Consider the following 27,909-nt stretch of genomic DNA (forward strand, 5'->3'; position numbering starts at 1 on the left):
TTGGAGTGGGCCAGAGAAGACGGGGGGGGCGGTATAGTGAGCGAGCTGGCGGTCTATGGAGAGTCGAAAGAGGGACCAAGAAACGGCGACAGTGACAGACACACAGACCCCCCGATAACACCTGCGTAAAACGGCACCACAGTGAGAGAAAAAGACAGTGGACAGAGACGAGAGAGCGGTATTTTCGGGGGAGTGACAGGGGGGGGGGGGCAGACAGGGTGGTACACTAGAGTCTGATTCCAGGAAGTATAAGCCGGTCAGGTGGGACAAGACAAGACAACACAGGTGAACCGCTCTGACAAACCGGCGCACAGGTAACCGACTCTCCATCTCTGTCTACCTGCTTTCGTGGTGCTGTGTTGCAGTATTGGAAATGGGTTTTCTGTCGGTCTTTTCCCATATTTTATAGCCGCCACCCCCAGCCACTAGCACTACCCCCCTCCCCATACACACAGGCGCACACACACGCACGCACACACACTCCTTACCGGGGTCACGGGAGGACTAACCCACGTCACGGGTGTTCGGTAACTCCCGTCTGACGTGTAGACAGTAGCCTAATTTCTTCCTATCTTGCAAGCTGACTATTTATTAGCGTTTACACTGAGCTACATGTCTATGCAGAGATGCGTATCCTAACTTTTAGTTAGAGTAGCTAGCTACAATTTACTATTTTTGTCTTTTACCTGTGTGGTCGGCGGACAGGTGAGGCAGATCGTGTGGACTAGGCTACTGTATTACTTGTCCTGCCTGCTAATTATAGCATTGAAAACCGGCTGACACCCAAAACCAAAATTGCAAACACGCACATCACCAGCGTAATGCTGATGTACGATTTCCCATTATTATTTGCAACAGTAAACAGGCAGTTTCTGATGTTCCTCCCTGGTTCGCAGGCAATATGCATTTAGTCTTCAACGCAATAGTATTTATTTTGGCTAACTTGGCTACCTCTCTCATTTTTTATGTTTACTTTGAAAAGAGATATACATGGAGACATTGTTACTTCCTCGGAGTAAAATTATGCTTACTCGCCTTCAGTTGTCTTGACGGACCGGCTGAACTTGTTATACTCGCTTGCAGCTCATCCGTGTGCCTCTTTTAATGTCGCTAGAATCGACAAAAGCTTGCGTGTGTGTAGTTCATGGTTCTACGCTTTCCTGCAAATTATTTTAAACTAGCAGACAGGATTTTGTTGTTTGCTTGTGTGTAGTCTACTCCAGCTATTCCAAATCACACTGTAGGCTATAGTATTAGCGTTTGTCTGGATATTAGCAGGATGCTATCGAACACACCACACGGATATAAGTAACTAGGACAAATGGAAATGAATGCTTCACAGCAAGTTTACGTCCAATTATTCCAAGATCCACTTCTACGAAATTTGTTGATTGTTTAGTTGTTTAGTTTGGGAATTCCTCGGCGTTTTTATGCATAGAGTTCTCTTTGCCAATTAATACACCACCCGATACGCGTGGGCAGAAATAGATATATGAGAGTAGTTTATGATGAATATTCCGTTGACATTTATTCTATTGGGTAAGGAAGCGACATTTTTTCAGTTATTTCATCTTCGCATAAGTAATAATTTGACATACCAAAATGATTGTCAGTGGACGAAGCCTTATTCATATAATTATCTTATTTTGTCCATACCTGGCCCCTCTCTCAATCCTGTTATCGCCTCCTTTTCCAGGTGGCTTCCCTATCTCCCTCTCTCATATAGGATGTCTTAATTTAGATACTTGTGTAATTAACTTAATTAGTTGGGTTTGCTCTTTGGCAATGTCGTTTCAACCTACAACTTGTTCACCATTGCAACTGACCAGCTAAGAAAATGTGTGCAATTAAGGAGTTCTTACAGACGTTGGTATTTTTGTTCAAAGTGTTTTAAGATACAGACCGATTAAAATACGTTCATGGTATGGGGTGACGCAAAGAACTAAAGTGTAATGTGACTTCCCACCAATCACACTGGCCGAGTGGCTTTTGATAATTGCGTCTTTCTCTGATTTGATATGGACTGGTTTTATTTTATTCACACCAGAGTTTCCCTGGGTGACGCCTGGTTGTCTATGTGATGTATGAACCCGAACCAATGGCCTACCACCTGCTGCTGATTTCTGTTAGATGAGTGGATAATTTATTTTTCATCTTTTGATCAATTGGATAACTTAAATTGAAAAGCCTTGCACAAGGGAACACCAGCACTGCTCATCTTTGTGCAACCCCAGTTTCTTTTTCATTTCACATTAATATCCTCATCTGAATCATCATATTTATGCTATTAAATAATTGTGCTTTTTTTGTTGAAATATGCAAAACCCTTTGTGCATAGTTGAGGAGAATCAGTTTTTCAGTGTTCATGTTGAATGCTGGTCTTTCAAAGGTAAATGGCTATGTGGGCAGATGTGGGAAATAATTGGGTGTGTCAGCATTTTGTGGTGTGGTATGATGGATGTTGCCTACAGCATATTTTGTGTTTTGAGTGGGCATGATTTAGATCTCGATCTTTTTATGATTATTTTAATCTAAATAATTTAGGAAATATCCAGGAGTGAAAACTGATGAAGTGCAACCTGTATGTTACCCTTGTATCGTAATGAATAATAACGTAATCATCATCATCATCATCAACAACAACAACAACAACAACAACAACAACAACAACAACAATAATAATAATACCTTTAAAGATTTAGAGCAAAACATTTCTTCAACACAAAAAAGTTCTGAGGTCACGACTGAGCTCAAAGGGTTGCGTTATTTGCGGGTTTTCATTCCACCCCGGCCATTAACAACCTAATCTGACTTAACTGGTCTTGTTTAAACAGTTTAGCCTCCCTCACTGTCAGTGGGTTAAGGAGAGCCAGATAACCAGCTGCAGCCTGTCAGCTCCCTGTGTGAGGAGTGCAGTGATGAGGGCCTAATCAGCAATAATGATGGTAGGAAAGCGATGAGAATAACTGCGGGTAGGAAAGCAATGGTGCAGAAGTGCAATGTAGACCTACACATGCAGCTAAAAATTACTATCATGCTGTTTGTATATTGTAGTCTGTGTGGGCTTTTCAGTCCAACATAAAATGAACCCACCTCCTCCTTAAAATGAACTAAATGCGGATGAGGTTATAAAAAATTTTTTGGAGCCTGTGTAGAAATGAAATTGAAAACTATCAAAATGACAGCATAAGAGCCGCAATCTGTGTATTTGGTAAAGTGTGCATGCTTTAATCAAAATATTTGCCATGATGACATTTCACGTGGAATTGTAGCACTGATGAATATTCTGTTATTGTGTGGGTCATAAGTCCTGGGAGGGTTCCCAGGTAGGACATTCTCTTTGTGCTGCAGCAGTTTGAATATGATTTAATCTGCCAACAGGAAATACCGGACGGTAGTGGTAGGGGGTTGAGCGTGTTTGTGTGGGAAGGTGGGAGGGTTGGCTGGGTTGTGTTGGGATACGTGGAGTGTGTTTTTGCGTTTCACCACCTGACCGGGTTGCTGTTGCTGTGCCGTGCCAGCCCCTGCCTGGACTTTGAGTGGGGGGAGGACATGGTATTTTACAGAATGGTAAATGTTAAGTAGGTCAAACATGATGCGGTCTGTGTGGGTGGTTTTTAAGGAGTTTCTGTGGATCATCGCGTGTGCTGATGTCTGCTCCTTCCCCTTGCTTATTGTTATGGCATTTCGCCTTGCAGGTGACAGGAAGTGGTCTTTTGCCCTTGTTCCTCCTGTGCTCACGGACCCTTAACACTGTCTGTCCACACTTTAGAAATGAATGAATGTGTCGACTGATCACTCGCCCAATATCAGTGTATGTGTGTGAAAGGCTACTGGGGTGTGCACAGCTGATGGGTAACTGGTATGAAGAATGTTGCCCACTGCTTGCCTACCAGACCTCAGTCAAATACGTAATTGTTTGGGATTCAAATACCTTTCTACATTTTACTGAGCTTGCCTGGTGTATTGGAACGCACTGTATGAAATGCTCTCAAAAAGTGCAAACCCTCTCTTGGTTGGTTCAGTTGCACCAGGCAAGTTCAATCTAGCACAGAAAAGTATTTGAATCAATACCCAGGTCTGTTGAATACTGTACTAACAGGCATATTGTCCAAATAAATAATCTGTACAGGCTTTGTTTGAAATTAAATATGTTTCTTCTTCGAAACGGCAATGATGAAAGCATTAATATGACCCACACACCATAGCGCAATGTAAATTGGTGTGTTGCGGCTTGTATAAAATTGGGACACTGTGGTCTTGACTAATCCTCTAGAGGTCTTTCTTGCTGCTTGCAGACACAGAAGGCCAGTTGTCTGTTGGGTGACGGGAGTGGAGGCAGAGACTAAGGGGCGAGGAGCAGGGAATCATCTTCTCTTGGGTTTATGGACTGGAGGTAAGGGCTGTGATTAGCAGACCGTTCCTACTGATTTTATCTTACGGTTACTAACACGCTTGCTGTGAGATTAGATGAGAAAGACGTGTGTGTGTGTGTGTGTGTGTGTGTGTGTGTGTGTGTGTGTGTGTGTGTGCCTGTGTGCACGCGCGTGTGTACGTGTGTATGTGTATATGTATATGTGTGTAAGTGTGTAAACCAAAAACTCTATAAACAGTTTGGTGTGGAAGTGTATACAGCATGTTTTTGTGTCAGTCTGTCAGATAGGGGTGGGCTGTCAGAGGACGGGGAAGGTAGCAAAAACAAACACACACACACACACACACACACACACATACACCCACACACACACAGTTCCAGGAAGTCTCTGAATTAGGGCATGTGGACCCATGTAAATTCCCCCTGTTAGCACTTGGGGGTTTCAGTTTCAGAGACAGAAGGAGAAAGAGAGAGAGAGGGGGAGGTGATAAAGTTCCCCCTCTGTTACTGCATCAGCAATTCCCATTCCGAGCAGGTTTTTGACTTCTCCCCCCCCATCTGCCCATCTGGCCATAGTGTATAATACATGTTCTGTTGTATTATGTACAGTATCTGTTGGCCAGTTATCTTGTCAGGACCCCTGCCTTCATTTGGTATGCTTGATCAAGAAGGAAATCTGGTACATATATATTCAAATTTAAAGTATAAATAAATAAAGCTTGAAGAAAGAAGTGAATCCAGGCAGTTGTTCCCTCCTGAGGTACGGCCATCAGAGTTTCAACATGTCCCACAGCGTGCCCCCGCCCTCTTAAAGCTTGTTACAATAGAGGAAGTAAACGCCAGGCACTTCTGTTTCTATCTGAACTTTCTGTCATATTGACAACTTTGTGACCACCAGCAGGCAGTCCGTGTCGCTGAGGCCAAAGCCCTCACTGGGCATCTCAGGAAGCCTTGCTCATCTACTTCTGCTAAAGGCACACACGGAGTGAAGCATCTGGCCTCCGTGCTTTATCTGCATTCATTCAGCCTTAGATTAAGAAACTGACTCATTGATAAAAACATTTTTTTTAGACTGGAGAAAGAAAGCTAACCCATGAAAGCAGTGACATGTCTGTTGTGGAGGTGGGCACTGTTTACAGCTTACCTGTTTTTGATCCTGCACCCATGGCTTCCTCTCTCTCCAATCGTCTTTCTCTTGGCTTTACCCCACTCTGTCTCTTTTCCCCCTACCTTTCCCGTTCCTCATGTCAACTGTTATCACCACTTTTATCCATGGTCTATCCTTCATAAGCCTTTTCTCTGTCATTTTACTTTGAAGGCAGACTTTTTAAAATCTGTTAAAAGGCGACAGGAACAGGAAACTGATCAGGATCAGTTGGTTTCGCAACATCGTCGTGCAAAACCCTCTTCTTTTTTGGCAGAAAGCGTGCAAGGCACAAGAGAGAACTGTACAAACTCAGCAGCTTCTGTAATGCTAATTCCGTCTCTCAAAACCCTTGCCCACTGTTCTGTTCTGTGGATGTGGGAATGTGTGTGTGTGTGCTTGTGCGTGTGCGTGTATACTGTATGTGCATGTGTGTGTGTTCCCACTCAGGTTTGGGGTGGGGGGTGTACATTAAAACTGCTGACCAGATAGAAACAGAATGATGAAATGAATGAAAAGACAGAGAGAGACTGGGTGTGAAACCACTCTGTCAGCTCCCCCTCACACAGGCCTACACACTCACACACCAGTATTTCGTATTGCTTGCATTTTCACACTTTTCGGTCCGGTGACACACCATGAAAGGAAATGTCAGTAATTTTCAAGAAAGATCATGTTTTTAGCAGAAATATAGATGTCCAGATTAAATAGGCAAACTCTGTAATTATTTATGTAATATAATGTGATAATGCTGAGCGACTAAGTCTCTTTGGTGTCATTTTAGTCAGTTTACCTTCCATCATATTCCATCATAAGTGCATTACCTTCCGTTGGATATCTTCTAAAGAAACGTCTTTTGTTGTATCAACATGCTATTTGATACACATACAATGTGATGTAATGTAATGTAATGACAATTTGAAGGATAAGTAGAAAATATATAAAATATACAGTACTGTGCAGAAGTCTTAGACACCCTAGACTTTATTATATGTATGTTTATTTTTTTTGTGTGTTTGAGATTTTTGAGATTTCCAAATATTCATTTTCCAAATGTTTTTAATTTTACAGAGACATTTTTAATTTAAAAAAAGTAACATAGTACTGTAAGCAATTGACTACTTTTTACATTGATCTGAGATCAGAAGCAAGGAGCCAACCAAAGTCTGCAACATGCTTGGAACAACCTCCCTGCTGATTATCTTATAGAACTGCAGGACAGCGTTGGCTATCTCAGAGGTGCGGTTTTAATGCCGACGGGTGGTCGCAAAAAATATTGATTTGATTCAGTTTTGAACTATTCTGCCAGATTACTAAAATGTATAGTACGTTTATTACCTTTCATTGAATTCTTTTTAAAAGAATCTTATCTGTACAGTGTTATACAAGTGCCTAAGTCTTTTGCAAAGACAAAATATGAAATTTTGTAAATAAGATTATTCTCACGCCATACAAAAAAAGATTCCCCATCCTAAACGCATGTCTTGGTTACATAGAAGTTAAATGCATGATAAAACATAATTCATACGTTGTCATATGACCTGTAAATTTAAGGCATAACAAAGTGGCATTAAGAACATACAGTATGTTCCACTGCTGGGTCCACATTATGAATATAAATGTGTACACTATCTCCTGGGGAAGTGATGTACTCTTCCTAATATCAGATTGGCTCTTTGGATATTGGCTAATTTGAATCTCTTCTCAAGTCTGCATGAGGAATTGTAATCAATTAGTTGTATTTGGCTTCATTGTATTTGATGGTGACATTTGTGATTATCGTCCAATGAAACAAGGCTCTGGTGTTACCACATAGTCTGCGTTTGTGAGGCCATGTTCTATGAACACACACCTGCACCACTGACACAATTTCCTGTCGCTATCTTACTCTTTCTCTTCCTCTCCCCTCCATCTCTGTCTTCCTCCGTCTTCCCTTCCATCGTTCCCCCTGCCGCAGATTTCTGGAGGTTAGATTTGTCTTCCTATCTGATCAAACCCCCTCATTTCTCTCTATCACTCTCTCTATCTCCCACCCACCATTCACTCACTCGCACTCACTCCTCTCACTCTCTCGCCCTTTCTTGCGTGCACGTTTTCGAAGAATCTGGTTGTTTAAAAAAAAAAAAGAAGGGTTTTTTTTGCCTTGTCGCCATTCTGTTGTCAGCCTCCAGTCCTGAAATCAGACCCCCCCCCCCTCATCCTTTTCTCCCTCACCCAGTTATCCCCTTGCTTTATTTTTAAAGGTAGTAATGCTAATCACTCAAGGTAAATCACAATTTTAAATTCATTATGCATGCTAAAGGTTTGTAGGCCGTAGGGGGTAAGGTTGTATCTCACAGCAACTGAGGAAAGCCTCAATATGTGAAGCTTTTATCTTTGAACTTCGGTGAAAAACATACCCCAGCTGGCTGAAATTCTTAGATCATGTCCATTGAAGTATGGGTGCTTTTGAATGAAAACTCATGACACTACAGGCAACATTAACAAGGATTTGCACAAGGATTTAACTTATATTTTCTGTCTTCACTGCACCATCGAAAAATTATTACAGTGGTCATGTTCCTCTGTGTCCTTCCACTTTTACAGGGGAAATGTAAATTCAAATTACAATTAAAATGAAACATTTTCCCTCAAATTGTCAGCTTCTAAGATACAAACTAATTGTACGTAGTGACTTATTGACACAGGGCACTTCCCCCAGTTTTTGAGCTATTTTACAGAGAGACTAGTGCAGACTGATATGATCATGTAAATGCAGTATCATTTTTTCTGTATTTATTTTGGTTCAATTGTTTTGATTGCATTATGACTGTCTCTTCCTATTGTAAACATGTGGGCTCTGAATGCCTGCCATCATGGATTGATTCATTTTCCCCCTCCTTAATGAATTTCTCTAACTGAAAACATCTTTTCATGCCTGCACTACTGACTTAAAATGTATGGTTGTGGAGATACAAACACCCTTTTCAACACCACCGGGGGTTTCGTATGTGCTGCACGTTTCACTTGGTGAGAGACGTCTTCTAAATCACATGCCTCATTTTCAAAGGCATGTTTATGACTATATTATATTATATTATATTATATTATATTATATTATATTATATTATATTATATTATATTATATTATATTATATTATATTATTAAGATAAGGCTTGTAACCTGGGGTCTGGAGCCCAGCACAGGGGAGCCCATGTCAGGTGCACATGTGTGGCTGAGCATGGGGAGGGGTTGTTCTGTTCCTCCTTTGTTATTGTCTCTTCGTTACACCCACCTCTAACAAACAAGAAAAGTCTTTCTCCAAACCCCTGAGTGTTTTGCGAGAATGAGGACCCAAGCAGGGAAAGCAAGAGGGCCGTGTGAACAGCTAAGGGTACGAGCGGCAAAGCCTGCCTTCTCATTCTTTCCACTAGCTGTGTTCTAGATTCTGTTCTTCTGCATGGAACAGAGTAGTTGTTTTCATTGTATTGCATTGCTGTGTTTTGGAAAATCATAGAACAACTTGTCGTACCTGTGGTTTACCTATGTTATCTTGTATGCTTGTGCAAGTGTTGTCTTTTAGATTCCGGACGTCTTATATAATTGTTGAGGATGCGATGGAGTTTTGTTTATGCTAAGTACTGGTGTTAAAATAGTGAAGGGTAGAGTCAGTTTTGACTTGTGCTCTGTGTGCATGTTTGTGAGTATATGTTTGGTTTGTGTATTATTTAGTCCCCACATACTTTAACTATATTTAAACATATATTTATTTGGTTTATTGGTCAAATCTCAGGATGCATTTTCAGTGCTATTGCTGCAATTTACTGTTTTTAAATATGGTCTAACAGCAGAGCAGTTAGACCTAAGCCATTAAGTGACTCATTAATTTATTTGAAAACATTGAAGTGTATTGTAGTAAGCTGTGCTGTTTTACGTTCATCATAATTTCAGTTGAGGGGAATTAACATGGTCATATATAGTGTTTGCTTGTGTAAAGTGTCCGTCATCAATATCAATGTCAAAAAATCTTTTCTTTGAAAAAGATTTTGTATGAAAGCTTTTCTTTTACAATATACATAGTCCAATCTACTCAAGCAAAGCTGATTTAACGCTGATTATTTTACTCATATTCTTGTTATGTTATGCATTTTAAATGAAGATATGCATGACCTTATCAGTAAAAGGGCAGCATAGTTACACTCAAGAGGATGTGTGTGTGTGTGTGATTGTGGATATTTCTATACAATTACACTAATTTATTCGTCTGAGGAAATCATTAAGACACTGAAGTGTATATATTCATCACACCCTGTGATGGTGAACAAACATCCTTCCGCTGAAAAATAACGGCCTTTTTTCCACACACCTGATGTGATTGTGTCTGTGAGGGAACCTGCAGGACCTGACAGAAAAGGCGATGGAAATTAACTTAATGCCCCCCCCACTGTTCTTTCTCTATGTGGTGAAGCAGTGACGTTCTTTCTTCGAAAATCCGTTTTAAGTTTCGATTAGGAGAGCTTTTGACAAAATAATGAGGGACGGAGAGCCCGAAATGGAGCTGGAAAGGGACGGAGAAGTGTTTTCAGAGTGCCTCTGTAAGTATAGGGCTTCAGAAAAATGATGTGATCGAACATGAAGCACCTTTCACACACATTTTTGGAGTGAAAGAGTTTAAGCACTGCACCTATAGCAAAGAGAAAGTTGGGGATGAGGAAACCATATTGACGGCAAGAGGCGAATAACTCAACTGTTGAAAGAAAGTGGGTGTCGAGAATCCGTTCTGAGAGATAGAGAGAAAACTGTTGGGGAGCGAAGAGCTGCCATCTACAAACCCACAATAACTCACAATAACTATTTTTAATGCAGTAAAGACAAAATATATTTAAACACAAAGATATGCAATTAAAAAAGATTTACTTTTTTTAAAATTTTGTTCACATAATAGACACAAGAAAATAAATAAACGTTGGTGCCACTACACATCAGAATAAAAGTCCCTGTGAATAGGGTTCATGGCTAAATGCAGAGCAGCTGAGCAGCTGACTGACTGGTGGCATGTACAGCAGTCAGGGAGATGGACATCCTGGCTAATGACTATTGGGCTCAGTCCTGCCTTTTATATTTCACTTTTAAAAGCGAATCGCACCTGTCAGTTGGATCTGTGCTTCATTGGTGACTTTTGGAATGTGAATATAATATATGTAATTAGGATAAATAAAACAGGCACATTTTTGTCCTTCAAAGACAACACAATTTACAAAAGTAAATCCTTGGACTGTTCTGTTGCTGGCCTGTGGTCTTTCACAGGATTGAAGCAGTTTTAGCTTGAATTGTTCTGTATTAAATCTGTTGCCAGTTTCTGTGAATACTCGCCTGTAAGATAAATGATATCTGTGAGAACCTTTGCAGTCTCTGGATTGCTATACGTTTTGCATTTCTTATTGTTTGGCAGTTTTTGATGAGAGAGAGAGAGAAAGAAAGAAAGAAAGAAAGAAAGAGAGAACAACTTTGGAAGGGCCCGAGCTGTTGCAAAAGTAAAACTGATCAGAGACCGAGTGACTAAGAGAAATTGAGAAAAGGTCCAGAGAGGGAAGCAGAAATTTGGGGGTGTACAATGAGTGGGTGTTTACCGACAAGCCCTCACAAGCCTTCCCGTCTTCTGGGTTTTCTATTGATATTCTGCTGAACTAGCTTGTGTGTGTGTGTGTGTGCATGTGCGTTTGTGGATATCAATGTATATGCACTGTATGCCTGTATGCAGGCTGCATGTGTGTGTGTGTGTGTGTGTGTGTGTGTGTGTGTGCATGCACGTTTGTGGATGTCCATGTATGTACTGTATGCCTGTATGCAGACTGCATGTGTGTGTGTGTGTGTGCATGCACGTTTGTGGATGTCCATGTATGTACTGTGTGCCTGTATGCAGACTGCATGTGTGTGTATGTGTGTGTGTGTGTGCAGTGGGATATATGCTGCTGTCAGTGTGCAGTGGGATATATGCTGCTGTCAGTGTGCAGTGGGATATATGCTGCTGTCAGTGTGCAGTGGGATATATGCTGCAGTCAGTGTATAGTGTACAGTACTGCATTATTACATTATAGACGTACAGTTGATTAGACTAAGCAGGATGTCCTTCCATTGAGCAATGCAGGGTTAAGGGCCTTGCTCAAGGGCCCAACGGCTGTGCGGATCTTATTGTGGCTACACCGGCCTTGCCTTGCCTTACCTTGACCACTACGCTACAGGCCGCCCAGTCAGTGTGCAGTAGGGATATGCTGCAGTCAGTGTGTGAGCTCATTTGAAACTTTAAATCAAATTGAGGATGTCAGAATATTGAATGGTGAACAAATCCTTTGAAGAGATGACATTTTTGGCAGTGAAATATGTGAAGGACTTTACTTGTGGGTTTCTTCTTTTACATTGCGTGATTCACTGCGTTGACATATATGCATTTCTCATTTTTCTGTTTGTCAGTCTTGGAGAAGATGTGTCACAGGTCTGATTGGTTAAGTTATAAAGAATCTGTACCTCTTACCAAAACACGGCAGCAGAAGAAAACATGAAGCTGAAGAAACAAATAGAAAAACAAAAATCGCTGAAGTCAGGATTTGTCTTGTATATACCGGAAATGAAACAAAACTTACCACGCACTCTTGCTATTCCTCTGTCTTTGTTGTATTATATCATGCTCCTACTTGCATGATGTCGTCTGATGACTCCGTTATCTTGTTAGAATATTTAACTACAATAACAGATCTCATACAAATATGCTACAGATAAAATGCAGTCTGCATAATAATTATATTTGTAATGGTTAAATAATGAAAGCAGGGAGAATTTTTCTACTTCAAAATAAAATTTTGAGATAAAATGAGAGCATAATAATAGTTATTCACATAAGCTTTATTTTCCAACATGCAAGTAGTGTGCTTTTTTAATAATTCAATGGAATTTTATTTTATATACAACTCCGCTGACAAAGATGATAGCCATACGTCTTTTTGTATAATTTGTGATAACGTTAGAGTACATATTTGGAGGGATTTTTCACCATTCCTCCATTTTTCAGAATCATTGATATCCTTGGGATACCCCACTCTTCAGATCAGGGGTTTAAGTCTGGAGACGGCCTCTGCAGAACATGGCTGTTATTTTTACTTAACCATTTCTGTGTGGATTGTGATGTATGCTTCGAGTCATTGTCTTGCTGGGCAGTCTAACAAGACCAAGACAACCAGATTTTCTGCTGAGATTTCCTGGTACTTTGTTGAATTAAATAGTACCCCTGGACCATTGGCAGCAAAACATCACTAACCCACTACCATTTTTGATAGTTGGTATGAGGTGCTCCTACTGATGTTGATGGCTAAAATGTTCAATTTTGGTCTCATCTGATCGTAGCACTCTCTACCAGTCATAATTTCAATGAGGTTTGGCAAACTCAAGATGTTGGTTTATTGTGCTCAGTAAGGGCTGTCTTTGTGCCACCCTTCCAAAGAGTTTGCTGGTATGGAGGTGCCACATTGTATGTTTTGTTTTTAGAGTTGGTGACCCCATGACTAAACCAATCTGTACAATTCTTAAACTGTGATCCTTTGGGTACTTATGGCCTCCTTCAGCATCTCTCGTACCATCCATAGAGATAATAGGCACTTGCATCTTCCTGCCAAGTTTTACGTCCATATGTTTTATGCCTTTTTATTATTTCACTTACAATGGTATGTTTAATCGTTTTTGTACCCATTACCCGACTTTTGATGGTCAATAACCATCTGGGTCTTCTGAATTGCCAGTTCTTTGGCTTTGGTTGACAAAGGGATTTTGCATGCTTGTTACATAATTTTTATTCTCTAATGAAACAGGAAGTGATGGAATGACACAATATTGTTCCTTTACACTGAGATTAACCAAATGTAAGTAAAATTGTACTGCCAATTTCGCTTGGTTTGATTTTATTTACAATATTTGGTAGGGGTGCCAATAATTTTGGTTTTCTGAAAAAAATTGTTTTCTAAATAAAAAACATTGAAACATGAGAGTAAATATATTGAAATCTAAGTATATAGTTTTCCTGTATGTTTGCACATGTTCCCTGTATAAACGGTAATCTTTGCTTTCAAATATTAAAAATCAATTAACATAACACAACAATTATGAGAACAGGCCATTCAGCTCATTGCCTTTTCCTACCACTAAAGCGTATCTAATGCTTAGTTTGCCTGAAAGCTAATGGTATCTAGCACCTTATATTATAGCACCAAAATTAAGATTACGGATTTAATTCAAATTCAAATTCATTCATTTTCTCATTATTAACTTTTTACCTGAGATTGCAAAAGCATCTATTATGAACTACTTAAATTGCTGGTTGCCCCTGGTATTCTGAATGGAATATGCATCATAAAATTGTTGAAAGAGTATTGTTTCTCAAACTAAATTAGCTTGAGAGTGAATTGCAACTTGAAACTCACTATTTGACAAAAACTAGTCCGGTTTTGATGATGATGCTCTTTTCTGTCAGAAGACTGAAGACCAGTCTGATTCAATCTTGTTTTTACAGTTGCACGTAATTAATTCAGATGTCTCAAGTACACGATTTCATGTTTGCACACCACACATGCTTCCATATCCTCTCAGCGGTTCATACTGAACACACGTTGTTGTTTGATATTTCAAGTTGACAGGGAAACGAAGTCGACATGCATCGCATACGCACAAGCACGCAGATACACTCGCACACACGCACACGTACACGTGTGACGGGGACTTTTCCCATTTAACCCCGCGGTTTGTCCCGGTACAACGAATGTTCGCGCTGTGGGGAACATGACCTTTTGTTGAGAGCTATCTTTGGTCTCCGTCTGGTTTATTTTCCAGCGTGCTGCTTGCTCGCTCACAGGCGTGGGAGATGCATTGGCTAAATCTCCTCAAATTCTCAACTTCTGCTGATGTGTTTGTCTCGGCACACATCAGTTCCAATCACCTTTTCTGTTGTGGAAATTGCAGTTTTTACAAAACTATTTCATGTTTTGTTGTAGTTCCTAGTTCATTTGTTACTTCTACTCTTACTACACGGTTATTACTGTTGGGGTTGTAATAACAATCATTTGGTTTTGTTACAATCTCTGTTGAGTTGATACAGCCACAAGTTTCATGGTTCCATTTTGCATATATACTATTATATTAATTTTGCCTAGCACAGTATAATGTCTGTCAATTTTATAATTTTGCATATGTTTTGCTGTTTTTAGGTTTGTTCATAACCTACAGTATATTGTCAAAGAATAACATTATTTCACAGTGCTTTTATGAAAAACATGTGTCTAGCTACATGGGTCTTCCAAATGAATCAGACAAATAAAGGGTATATATAAATGAGGCCTACATTTCTAGAGAACCAATGATGAGCCAGTGTAGAGGAAGATAGGGGAAGGTGAGGGGCGATATTTTTCGTACTGACTGCTTTTCTCTTCTCGACGATCATTATCGCCAATGACGGAACGGGCCAACATATTTCGGAGGGGCGCGTAGGCGAGAAGGGGGGAGGGGTCTCTCTCCATCTTGTTCTCTGTGTCTTCAAACACCCTCTTTTCAGAAAACAGGAAGAGGTCGAGCGAGAAAGTAAGTGAGCAAGACAGAAGTAGGGATCCCGAAGGATGAGCGTGATACCCAACTTTCAAACGACACAAAAGTAGACACCGAGGTTAAGCTGAAAAAAAAAGCCGCAAGCGCGTTTTCAAAAGAGAGACTGAGAGACACCGAGAAAGGGGGAAAGATAGAGAAAGGAAGAAGGGGAACAAGAGAGACAGTGATAACGAGGGACGAAGAAAAAGAGTGAGACTGATGCTATGACACAGAAACAGACTCGACCCTACTCCGCCGTATCACACTTAGCCATGAGGGCTGGCACGGTAGGCTTCGCTTCGGCTTCAGTATCTGGCACGGATTGGGAGGGTGGGTCGGGTGCACAGCCTGGGTTAGTCTGGTTCCTCACAGTTAAGTGCCTGGTTCACGTTTGAGTTCAGTGCTTGTTTTATTTCACTTTACTGCAGGTGCACTGCAGCTTTGTATTCAGTCTGAGAGGAAGAGGGAAGGAACTAAGCACGGGAGACACAGCCATGAGATAATTACTTTAATCCTTTTATGCTTTCAGTGAGAACTGGGCTCTATGCAAATGAATGTGATATGTTGATGTAACTGTAACTGTGACCTTAAATATTGAACCTGTTTCAAGGAGCTTTCATTCCTAGAGTGTGTATGTGTAAAGGTTGGGGGTGGGTGTTGTGGAGCAGGTTAGTCAGGTGAACAGAATGTGTATCTGTTGAGCTGCTCCCTCAGGCAATTCTCACCAAGCATTGTGGGATAGCAAATGGGCAACTGGTTGCTGTGGCAAGGAAAGACACAGAGGGAAGGTGGGGGGAGGGGGGGGGGGGGGTCCGTTGTTAATGGAAAATTACCCCAGGTGTGAGGGAGGGAGAGAGGTTGAGCCGGTAGAGCAAGAGAGGGAGACTGCAAAATAGAGTGGCTGAATCAAACTGCTGAATGTTCTGTGCCAATGTCAGTGACCAACTGAGCTACCGAGAACTTAATGTGCCATGTAATCAAGTTAGAAAGTATACGTCAAACTAGATTTGAGAAATCTTATTGAAAGAGAACTTACTGGTATCATTTCTACTTATGTATGCAACATGGTTATTTGTGTGCAACCAACTGTTCTTCACTGCATACAAATTGTTTGCACACGGGAGAAGGCCAAGTGCTGAAGAGAGAACGCGTCAAACAAACAATTCATTTCATGAGTGCAAACCATAAACTCTATTAACCATTCTTATGATTTACTGGTTTCAATGCACCATTCATGACATTTTTATTGCCCAGAAGGCAGGTGAGTGCAACTGGCTTTTTAACCATTGAAGTATGCAATAATGTACTCCAATGGATACAACTGGGTAATAAAAAAACAGCTTTGTGCAGCTCTAAATTAGTGTTGATGTTCCGTACTATAAAGATGGGTAAGTTCAGCACATTGAGCTAAATATTTAATTTCACAACATGCACTGAACATTTGTTTCAGATTATCGCAGAAGTATCACAGGTTTTCAGATTTTGTTTTGGGGTTAATTCATTAATGAATGCCGATAAATGTGACGTGCCGAAAGCACACACCACGGGGAGCGGAATATGTGGTGGAAAATGTGAATGAAAAAAGGAGAGTGATTGGTGAGATGGAAGGAGAAGGAGTTAATGAAGAAGCCGTACGCTTTTCAGAATAGGGAAAGGTAGCAAAAATGTAGAGTAATGGAATTAATAAATGTTGGAGAAGTAAAGAGAAGTGGACATCTTTTGGTGGACGGTCAGGGCAGGGAAAGCAGGGGATGGACTCACCAGCAGTAGAATTTGTCTTCTGTCATTCAGTCTAGCCGCTGTGGCCTCTTCTTCTTAATTGCGATTCACATTTTTCAGTGTGATCGGGCTTTCTCGACGGAGTGGTTTTTATGTTATTTCACTGACCAGTAATCTCGCCGAATGACACTTGAGAGTAAAAAAAAAAGAAAGAAAGGAAAGTGCTCTTAAAGTGTGTTATTCAAGGTTATGGACAAAGTGACGTGTGAGTGGTTAGACGGAATGGCCCTCCAGACCTGACTCAGTCAATAGAGGTTATAGGAAATGGAAACGGCAAGAAGCTAAACAGATAGAGAGACGATGGGAAACGGAGGCATCAAGAGGCGACGAACAAGCAAGGGGGGTCGAGTAGGATACTGGCTCTTAGAAAGATAACACGAAGTTACTGTGCCATTTAGCGTGCATCTATATGAATTATTTATTTATTTATTTTCTTCTTTTCTTCAGTCGAAAGTAGCAGGCCAACAGCTAGCTAGCGGTGCATCCTCTCTCTCTGGGGTATCCTGTCACACAGACCCGACCCCTAGGCACTTTCTGACTTTCACCTCACTCCACCTATTCTTTATTTAAACCTCCTTTCCAGCAATGTCTGTTTCTCTCCACTAGGATTATAGTCATTAGGTGTTGTCATGGCGCACGCGTGTGGGGAGCGGTTCAGAGTGCAGGCAGCTGGGCCAGAGCATGGGCCCTCAGTCTCGCTCCCTCTCAGCCTGCTATTTTTAATTCAGGGAGATAAAGCTATAAAGCCTGCTCTCACACTCTACGTCCCTGTCTCTCTCTCTCTCTCTCTCTCTCTGATCCTTTGATTCCACTGTGTCTTGCCAAATTCAGTCCCATCTGAATTAGCTGGACTGAATTAGTCCGGGGAGATCGGTCTAACTGTAATAACCGTCCCCCATACACACGCACGCACGCACACAGTCTTGCTAATCTGAGACAAGCATGCAACACATACTTGTGTGCATGTATTTTCTGACAAAATAGGCAATGTTATAATGTCAGTAGTATTGAATTAAGCTACTCGAAAGAGGAGAATGTAAGCTTTGTAATGATACCAAAGTTATTTGTTTTTGAGAAAAACGGCTTCAATGTTTCGTTTCGCGAGATGGTAGTTACTTGGGGCAGGGAGACTACTGACACTGAGCTAACGAAACTCCGGGGCTAAACTCTGTCATCTTACGTTTTAAATTTAAAACTATGTTTAAACTGAATTTGACATGGAGATCCCAGTGTCAAGTGATAATGAAAGCCAATACATTAAAGTGATCACTACGTGTGACATGGTGACAAATGCCAGCGTGCTCTCAGTAGCCAAATGACAGTGCTAGCTTGTGATCTTACATTTAAAACTGTTAAAACTGTATTTTTATTCTGAATTTGACATTAAGACATACATCAGTAAAATCAGATGTAACTGAATACATTAGCGTGTAGCTGAGAAAGCGAATTAAGATGAAATCATAAAACAGCCAAAACATGTTAACATAAACATCGATTTATACTGTGATGTCATATTGTAACATGCTAGTTTGTTAATATATTGTAATTCATTTTGGCATTATAATGTCATGTCAATATTGTAATATTTAGTCTTGTAATATTTAGTAACGAATAACAGAGCGTGATCGTTCCTCCGGTCCAGCAGGTGGCAATGTCTCCAGGAGAGGACGGTCTGATTGGGATCCCCTTCCCGGAGCACAGCAGTGAGCTCCTGTCCTGCCTGAATGCCCAGCGGCGGGCCGGGCTGCTGTGCGACCTGACGCTCACGTCCCGGGGCAGCTGCTACCTGACGCACCGGTCCGTCATGGCGGCCGTGAGCGTGTACTTCCGGAAGCTGTTTGGGGGGGAGGAGGGGGAGGCGGGCAGCTACGGGGCGGGGCGGCGCTGCAGCGTGCAGCTGGACTTCGTGGCTCCGGACGCTCTGGACGCCCTGCTGGATTTCGCCTACACCGCCACCCTCACCATCCGCAGCTCGGGCATGCGCGAGGTGCTGAGGGCCGCCCAGCTGCTGGGCATCCAGTGCGTGGCCGACGCCTGCCGCGACATCCTGGGCGAGCGGGCGGAGGACGAGGACTGCGCCCAGGAGCCCCACAGGGTGTCCCGCCGCAAGAAGGACCGCCGGCACGTCTCCAGATCGCCCCTGTCCCCGCCGCCCTCCTCCCCGCCGCCGGACTGTCCGCAGCCCGTGGCCCCCGCGGCCCCGGACCCCGACTACCAAGAGCACTCCCCATTGGCCGGCGAGAACGGAGACCAGCCGGGTGACAGCAGAGTGGCGGCTCCAGCGGCCAATGGGGGCATGCGCTGGGCCTCGGGGGAGAGCCTCTTAGCCCCCCCTCCTGAAGACGGGATGTCGGAGGAAGAGGAGGAGGAGCGGGGAGAGTACAGGGCCGGGGGGGCCGCGGCCGCTCCTCTGGCCGCCGAGCGAGGCGGGGCCCCCGGCACGGGCAGGAAGAGGAAGTCACAGACGCCTCAGCAGTGCCCCGTGTGCCAGAAGATCATCCATGGGGCAGGCAAGCTGCCCCGCCACATGAGGACCCACACGGGAGAGAAGCCTTTTCAGTGCACCGCATGCGGCGTGCGCTTCACCCGGTGAGTGTGTGTGTGTGTGTGTGTGTGTGTGTGTGTGAGTGTGTGAGTGTGTGTATGTGTGTGTGTGTGTGTGTGTCAATGTCTGTGTGCATGAGAGTGTGTGCGTGTGTGCGTGTGTGCGTGTGTGCGTGTGTGTGTGGCGGCCTGTAGCGTAGTGGTTAAGGTAAATGACTGGGACACACAAGGTCGGTGGTTCTAATCCCGGTGTAGCCACAATGAGATCCGCACAGCCGTTGGGCCTTTGAGCAAGGCCCTTAACCCTGCATTGCTCCAGGGGAAGATTCTCTCCTGCTTAGTCTACTCAACTGTACGTCGCTCTGGATAAGAGCGTCTGCCAAAATGCCAATAATGTAATGAGCGTGAGTGTGTGTCAATGTCTGTGTGCATGAGTGTGTGAGTGTGTGTCAATGTCTGTGTGTGTGTGAGTGTGTGTGTGAGTGTATCAACGTCTGCGTGCGTGCGTGCATGTGTGTGAGTGTGTCAATTTCTGTGTGTGTGAGAAAGTGTCAATGTCTGAGTTCATGTGTGTATGCTTGTGCATGTGAGTATGCGTGTGTGTATGTTTGTGCATGTGTGTGTGTGCATGTGTGTGTGTGTGTTTGTGCAATCCATCTGTGTGCATGTCTGACACTGCCTGTCTGCCTCTGACGGATTCAAGCTGTCAGTTTACAGCATGAATCACCACACTGCTATATTGTCTGCGGAATTATTCCCAACAAACCATCTGCCCCTGTCCTCTCTCCCTCTCTTCCTCTCTCCCTCCCTCTCTTCCTCCCTCCCCCCGTCTGTCCTTCCCTCCCTTAATCCCGCAGGAATGACAAGCTGAAGATCCACATGCGCAAGCACACGGGGGAGCGTCCGTACCCCTGCCCCGACTGCCCCGCCCGTTTCCTGCACTCGTACGACCTGAAGAACCACCGCTCCCTGCACAGCGGTGCGCGCCCCTTCGAGTGCCCCCTCTGCCACAAGGCCTTCGCCCGCGAGGACCACCTGCAGCGGCACCGCAAGGGCCACAGCTGCCTGGAGCTGCGCACCCGCCGGCCGCGCAGGGGCCCGGGGCCGGGGGAGGGGCCGCTGCTCCTGGATCCCGCCTCCCTGCCGCACTCCTCCTCCTTCTCCCGCTCGCCCCCGCAGGGAAACTCCTCCGGCCCCGCGCTCCTCTACTCGCACCTCCCCGAGAGCCCCTCTGTGCCCTTCCACCCCGTGCCTCTGCTGGCCCCAAACAGGCTGGCCTACCCGCCTCACCTATGGAGGGGCATGACACTGCCCGCCGGGACTACGGGGGAGGCTATGGGGCCGCCCTCCCCAGTCGCCCCCCCGCGAGCCAGGTGGGAGGAGGAAGAGGATGACGAGGAGGATGAGGAAGAGGAGGAGGAGGAGTAAGGTAAAGGGAAAATGGGTGTGTGAATCTGTGTCGCGTGCCTGTCTCCGATTGCTCGGATTGGTGGCTGTGTGAGAGTGTGTGAGAGTGTGTGAGAGTGTGTGAGTAGTGTGTGAGTAGTGTGTTAGAGTGAGTGTGTGAGAGTGAGTGTGAGAGGGAGTGTGTGTGAAAGATCGAGTGAGCGGGAGAATGAGTGTGTCAGTCTGAGAGTAGTGTGAGAGTGGTTAGAGTGAGTGTGTGAGTGAGTGTGTGTGAAAGAGAAAGTGAACAGGAGAGTGAGTGTGTCTGAGTGTGTGTGAGAGGGAGTGTGTGTGTGAAAGAGCAAGTGAACAGGAGAGTGAGTGTGTCTGAGTGTGTGTGAGAGGGAGTGTGTGTGTGAAAGAGCAAGTGAACAGGAGAGTGAATGTGTCTGAGTGTGTCTGAGTGTGTAAGAGTGTGTGTGAGAGGGAGGGTGTGTGAAAGAGCGGGAGAGTGAGTGTGTAAGAGTGTGTAAGTGTGTAAGAGTGTGTGAGAGTGTGTGAGAGGGAGTCTGTGTGTGAAAGAGCAGGAGAGTGAGTGTGTAAGAGTGTGTAAGTGTGTAAGAGTGTGTGAGAGTGTGTGTGAGAGGGAGTGTGTATGTGTGAAAGAGCGGGAGAGTGAGTGTGTAAGAGTGTGTAAGTGTGTGAGAGTGTGTGTGAGAGGGAGTGTGTGTGTGAAAGAGCGAGTGATCAGGAGAGTGAGAGTGAGAGCACCCATTACTCCCCGCCCTGCTCTCCCAGTAAGACTGGGAGTATGACTCAGGTGACCAAACCTGTGTGACAAGCATCTCACTTTGGGGCACTTATTAAAAGAAAAAAGTGAAAAACGGGTTCTCTCAATTCCTTTTGTTTTTTTGCAACTTCTTTCTTATTTTCAAATTTTCACATGTATTTTAGTTCCAGTTTTATTATTTTATCTTTTATTTTATTTTTTTCTGTAAATTGAATATGCTGTACTGTAATATATATCCAATGATAAATTGCGGAGTTGAAAGTGCTTAAATGCTGAATTATTTCATTTAGATGTTAAGGTACATAGAGTTAAGGAGGTGTTGGTGTGGGGTCCATTTTGTTCACTATGCAATCTTAAAAAAGAGAGGGGGAAAAATAGTTTAAAAAAATTACAAAAATGGGAGGGGAGGGGGTGCAAATCCAGTCGAGAAAATAGTTTAGAAACATGTTTAAACACAAAATGCTTTTTGTGGCACTGCTGTTAGGCGCCTTTATTCAGTTGCTGAATGAACCTGGAACCTCTGCTAGGGTTGAATGGTACTGTGTATACTGACGGCTCATATGCATCAGAGTAGGGTCAGGTTAGGCCTTCTGGTTATACAATGGGCTTCTGCCAGGTGTATTTTTCTATCATAAATTTCTGCCACCTTGTGGTAGAAAAGTAGAACTGCCTTTGATTAGTCCAAAATTTGTTTTCTGCCTGATCCTTCTTTAATTGTTGCAGATGATAACATCTCTGCATTAAAAATAAGTATACAAAGTTTTTCCCTCCCCTCACTTTAGCTACTTAGATTATTTGTTGTGCTTGTGGAAGTCACCCTTTGTGGTGTCAAGTAGTTTCTACATTTCCATCTTTTGAAGAGCATGTACCAAAGATCAGAGTTCAGAGCGAGTAGTTCAGTTATTTCATTTTTCAAGTTCAGGAGGGAAACATGGTACACACAGGATTGTGAGTTTGTGGCAGAAAAATGAAAGCGCTTTAAGTTGGACCAGTCTTAACTGATAAGACAGTGGTGCTTTGATATTCAGTTGAAAATGTCAGACCAAAAAATTTGGCGGTTTATCGGTTGCTGATGACGATTACAATTTGTTTACTTTTTGTGGGAGAGGAGAGCCATATCCTCCCAGTCTTTCTTTCTCTCTAATCCTGGTCTTCCAACTCACTCCATGTTTTTGTTGTTTGCTTTAAAAAAAAATCAATGTATTTATTTATTTATATTTATTTATTGTGGCTTTCCAGTTTCAAACTCAAACTGGAATGTATCCAGAATGAAAAACCACACCTCTCACCGCCCTTTATACTGTCCCATCACTGCCTGTTCAATCATTTGAAGAGGAGAAACCACATAAATTGGGCAAGGCGCTCTAATTGATAACATAAAGACCAATCCATCCTGCGGGACCGTTGGTCTCAGACAGACATACTGTGTGCTTATGCAGTTTTTTGCACATCACATTCCACATTATTCTCAAACACAAGCACAGTCTTTCCTCTGGTAATGGGGCTGAGGAAAGATGTGTCCTCCATCTAGGAACAGGATAAATGTTTGGGTCTCAGCCTAAATATTTAGAATCATTAAAAGTAGGTTCATTAGTTCATTTTATATTGTTCAGCAACAAGTACTTGGAGATAAGTTAGGATTCTGTATGAAAGCAATATGAATGCATGTTAAATGTCATTTACTTAAATGATAATTGGTATACAATAGTCTTAAAGGGCCACTGTGTTCATGGTTTTAGGTCAGTGGTAGGTAAATAAGCCATCTTTTGGGTACATCAGTTAACTTTTATTTCCAGTCTTTTATTTTAAGTCTTATGATCAATGTCTTATTGAAAGCCACAAAGTAAAGCTATAGAAACGTGCAGTCTCGGAACTGTGGGTGTCCTGTTGGGGCGTAATGCATAACCTGTCAGTAGATTGTCCAATACTGATTACATCATCATTGGTTGTAATCAAATATGTCAGTAATAACTGACAAATCCGACAATCAAGCCCAGTTTCTGTAGTTTAGTGTACACCAACTTACACAACTGTAAAGGAAGGGGATTTTTTTCTGGTTTATTTGCACTAAATGGAGATCATTAATTCACTTCCTACAGTTTTCATTCCACTCCATAATTGCACAGAATCGTGTATGATTGTAAGAGATGATAACTATTGATCCTTTATCTATACATTTATTTGCAGTATGTAAAATATGTTTATTCTTGCTATTGCTTAGATGTACAGTACTTGTTATAAGAGTTGTAATGGGTCAGGCTGCCTTGGACTTTTTGTGACTATTCTCAGGAAATCTTGAGCAATGCACTAAATGATTATGCAAGATGTGTGGAGAGATGTGTATGTACACAAAAGTGCTTGAAAGTGTGAACACCCTTTATATGAGTAGTTTCACAGTTGACATCAACCAGTTGACAGAATTGGACTGCAATTCAAGTAGAGAAATCATTGCACATTCAAATGTATGTATTCTCTGCATTTTTGCTAAAAATAAATAAATTTAATTTGAAACAAACATAAAGAAGGAAAATTTATGTCAAGTTAATGAATGTCCAGTTGATACTGGTACACTGATACTGGTACAAGCCATTTTATTACAGTCAGTAATACTGAATGACAGAGAAAAGTTTAAAATGAAGGGTGTTAATGCTACCAACTACGAAAATGAAACTATATGAGATTTTTAAGAAGCCAGCTGTGAAACGAATGTGTATAAACAAAATGTGCTATTTGCTTCGGTTAGGGTGGAGGGATGGGGGTCAAGGTCTGTAAGACCCCCTTTCAGGGACGAATCCTCTTTTCTTTGTGTTTTAGTGAATCATTCCTCAGTGGTGACTTTCTAATCATTTATTTCTGATATGACAAAGAAAATGAGTAAATAAACAAAGTTATCTATTTACTACTGTGTTGGTTTGCTTTAATGTAGCATGTTTTCTTATGAATGCCTACAGGGATATACAGTCACATGCTCAAACTGGCAGTATGATTCTCCGGCAGTATGACTTACTGCCTCCACCCACCCATCCATTAGTCTGTGATTTCTCAATTAATCAAAAGCATAAAAAGTTATGCTCAACATCCCTCTTAGGCTATTAATGGCTATTTATCGAGCTTTAAGGCAAGAATATCCAAAAACATATTGATGTAACCCTGTATCACCTGCATACAAGACCATTTAAAATATGTTTCAGTTTTATTCTTTTATTATTAGCTATTTTACCAACTTTCATAGTTGACTATAACTTTTATTCAACTTTATAATTTTTTAGTTGGTACAATATAAATGGACAACCAACACAACTATTCTCTCAGTGGCCAGTATATTATCTTTCATGTATGTTAAAATTACACTTAAGTTCAACCATGGCCCACTCCTTCTCATTACTGGTGCAATGTCGACTTCTGCAATTAAACTGTATTATTGGAAAATGCTGTTTTTATTTAGATATAGGTCGATATAGGTAGATAGCCTCTTATTTGACACATTTATTTTTTCCATGTTTTCATTTTCATCCTGCATCACAGGTTGTTCAAACTGACCATGCAAATTGTTGTAATGCATTGCAGTTGGTTAAAGGCTAGCTTGGCATTTTGCCATTAGTCTAATACTTTTTACCCATCTTCTAGAAGAATCATATTATCTTTTTTTTATCTTTTTTTTTTAGCTCTCATGCTGGCAGTGACAATGTTGTCACGACCCCAGCACTATTGAACACGTTACAACTGACAAGTAGTAAATGTAGCCTTCATTTACATGTACACTGTACATATCCCGTATGTAACACTGTAAATGTACAATGACAGCTAGTGTTGGCTATTAAATGTAGCCTACAGAGTTGCCACAGCTGCTCCTGATTTAATGATAATATTGTAATTTGAGATTACACCTGGGTAAACTGATCCTGGATCGGCTGCTGGAGTGGAACGTATCCAGAGTACTGCTGCTTAGTTAGCTAATTCATCATAGAAATTAGCTAAACTAACGTACATGTGAACTAACGGGGAACTTCTGAAAGGTGATATAATTGGCTCGCGATACCATATGCGTATGTATGCCTATACTGTTACTAACTGCCCTCATGAGATATAAGAAGAGAGACAAATTACTTTCTTGCTTCCAACGTGTTTTCTGTTTGGGATACAAGGTGCGAAACTGGATGATAATTTGCTTCAATTCTGTCCTCGTCCACCTGTAGCACTAACGACAAGGCAAGATGAGAATTCTTTCGATCTATAATACTCACCTTCGTCCTCCCACCACACTCACTCACACCCACTAATGCGTCTTTCCTAGAAAGTATAACAGCAAGCGACACTCAGACCATTTCAACAGTATCTTAACTTTATACTTTTAACTTTATACACATAGCTAGTATAAAGTTAAAAGTATAAAGTTAAGATACTGTTGAAATGGTCTGAGTGTCGCTTGCTGTTATACTTTCTAGGAAAGACGCACTATTATCCAAGTTAGGATACCCCACAACTCGGTTACAGACACAAGCGGAATGGTCAGAATAAGATGACCCAATTCATTTTCTAGCGGGTCACGTTTCCAAATATCTTATCAGCGACATTGACCCAATGTAGAGTAACCTTCAAAAGGCTAATGGGCACAACACCGATGTAAACTCTTCAACCAAAGCGCAAGCTATTCATATTTTATTTCGACCCAAATGGAATTAAAGAAATGCATTTAAGATAGCAACATTTTAATATGCAATTCTGATGCAAGAATGGGCCGTTTCATATTTTCAGTGTATTTCCAGTGTAGGCCTATGTGAAATGTATGATTAATGTATATTCAACACATGTATTTATTGTTTTGTGAACTACATTCAAAATGTATTTGCTTTGCATTTTGAAATACATTGTATCATACATTTTGCATTCCTTGAAAATACATTTCTGAATACATGAAACTGCCAATTTTTACACATTTTGACATGCACCAGAAATGCATATGTGATTTTTCCCATAATCACCATCTAGCTGACACATCCCAATTAACAATGCAATTATGCAAAGAATAAAAATAAATACCTTCTCATTCTACTTTGAATTGTCGTAACTTTGTGCAGTGCAGTGTGCCTGTCTCCTTCATTGGTGGGTCCAGCGGGGCACTCACCAGCTCTGGTCAGGTTCAACAGCACTGTCACCCTGCAGGTAGCCCATTCTTCTGCCTGTGACAGACAGTGGGGGAAAGTCTCCTCTCACCACAACACTTTTCTAAGACAAGTTCAACACAGAATTTAACCTGCCATGTTTTATTACCATAAATAATTGCATATCTACACACTAAATCAACAGTGTTTTTCAATGTAGTCGATGTGCGAGTTGTTCGAGTTGTGGTCTAGCAGTGTACTTCCGGTGAAAGACTGAATTTGGTCCCTTAAGTGATCAGGACAGGACCTTCACCAGCCTATATGGTCATTATTACTGGAGGAAACGCACACAAATACTGGTCAGATTATCCAGTATCCTCTATATTCATGCATTTTGCCTTTGGCAATTATGTAACCCATATAGACTGTCAGATTCATTGGATTTTAGTGTATTTTAGTTCTGCATTTCTGAATAATTTAGCCCTCTGCAGACTGAAGGGGGCTTGGTACATGAAGATTATGCTGAAAGGGGTGGACTGGATCCTCGACAAGCTGAAGGTTTCAGGCCTGCGTGAGAGAGGAGGAGCTGGATTCACAGGCATGAAATGGGGGTTCATGAGCAAGCTCAGTGATGGCAGTTGAGCAAAACAGGAGGCCAACTGTTTAGCCTCCACTATTCTCTTAATTTTTGCATATTTCCTTATCTTTAATTGACAGAGTATAAAAGAAAGACATGAATTGTGGTTCAGCTGGGGACAAGTTTCACACTGCTGCTATGTTCGTGTATGCATTTTTCAGTCCCTTCTGACACTGTCAATCGCTCCAGGCTGAACTACCTGGTGATGAACGCTGATGAGGTGGAGCCAGACAGGGAAATCATGCACCATGGCCCCTACAAGCTGGAGGAGGGCTGTCTGGTGGCTGGCAGGGCCATGAGGGCCCATGCTGCCTCCCTCTTCATCCAAGGTGAGTTCTACAATGAGTCCTCCGACCTCCAGGCATCACAGTGCACATGCACAGCACATTTACACTGTAGGGAGTTCAAATCTTGCTTGTATGCATCTTGTCTGGCGTTGACATCTAGCTGGATGGAACGTACTGCATCATCCAACCTTCAGATAACTGGACAAAAATCCTACACTACAGTAAACACATTTTAACAACATACGAATACATAATGATGAGCAC

At 42.2% G+C, this 27,909-nt stretch overlaps 1 protein-coding gene and 1 pseudogene across 6 annotated transcripts; both read left to right on the forward strand.

Moving 5' to 3' along the window:
- Nucleotides 1–24,518, forward strand: zbtb7b (zinc finger and BTB domain containing 7B). 6 transcript variants are annotated; one of them, XM_061262474.1, is made up of 4 exons: nt 1–314; nt 4,299–4,396; nt 18,542–19,488; nt 20,301–24,518. In XM_061262474.1, exons 3-4 carry the CDS (start codon nt 18,551–18,553, stop codon nt 20,869–20,871), a joined length of 1,509 nt encoding a protein of 502 aa, XP_061118458.1. In that variant the 5' UTR covers nt 1–314; nt 4,299–4,396; nt 18,542–18,550; the 3' UTR covers nt 20,872–24,518. The 6 variants fall into 6 exon arrangements, with proteins under 6 accessions (XP_061118458.1, XP_061118468.1, XP_061118476.1 ...); XM_061262484.1 differs by having other exon boundaries at nt 18,545–19,488; XM_061262492.1 differs by lacking the exon at nt 1–314 and adding an exon at nt 603–705.
- The window catches only part of LOC133133639 (NADH dehydrogenase [ubiquinone] flavoprotein 1, mitochondrial-like), a 7,616-nt pseudogene continuing 1,347 nt past the window's right edge, over nt 21,641–27,909 (forward strand).

This window comes from Conger conger, chromosome 1 (genome assembly GCF_963514075.1).
Source record: "Conger conger chromosome 1, fConCon1.1, whole genome shotgun sequence".
NCBI lineage: Eukaryota > Metazoa > Chordata > Actinopteri > Anguilliformes > Congridae > Conger > Conger conger.

Coding starts and splice junctions, on each gene's coding strand:
- zbtb7b (XM_061262447.1), top strand. CDS start 15,345: ATGACACAGAAACAGACTCGACCCTACTCCGCCGTATCACACTTAGCC. Junction 15,408..18,541: donor TAGCCATGAGGGCTGGCACG/GTAGGCTTCGCT, acceptor CCTCCGGTCCAG/CAGGTGGCAATGTCTCCAGG. Junction 19,489..20,300: donor TGCGGCGTGCGCTTCACCCG/GTGAGTGTGTGT, acceptor TTAATCCCGCAG/GAATGACAAGCTGAAGATCC.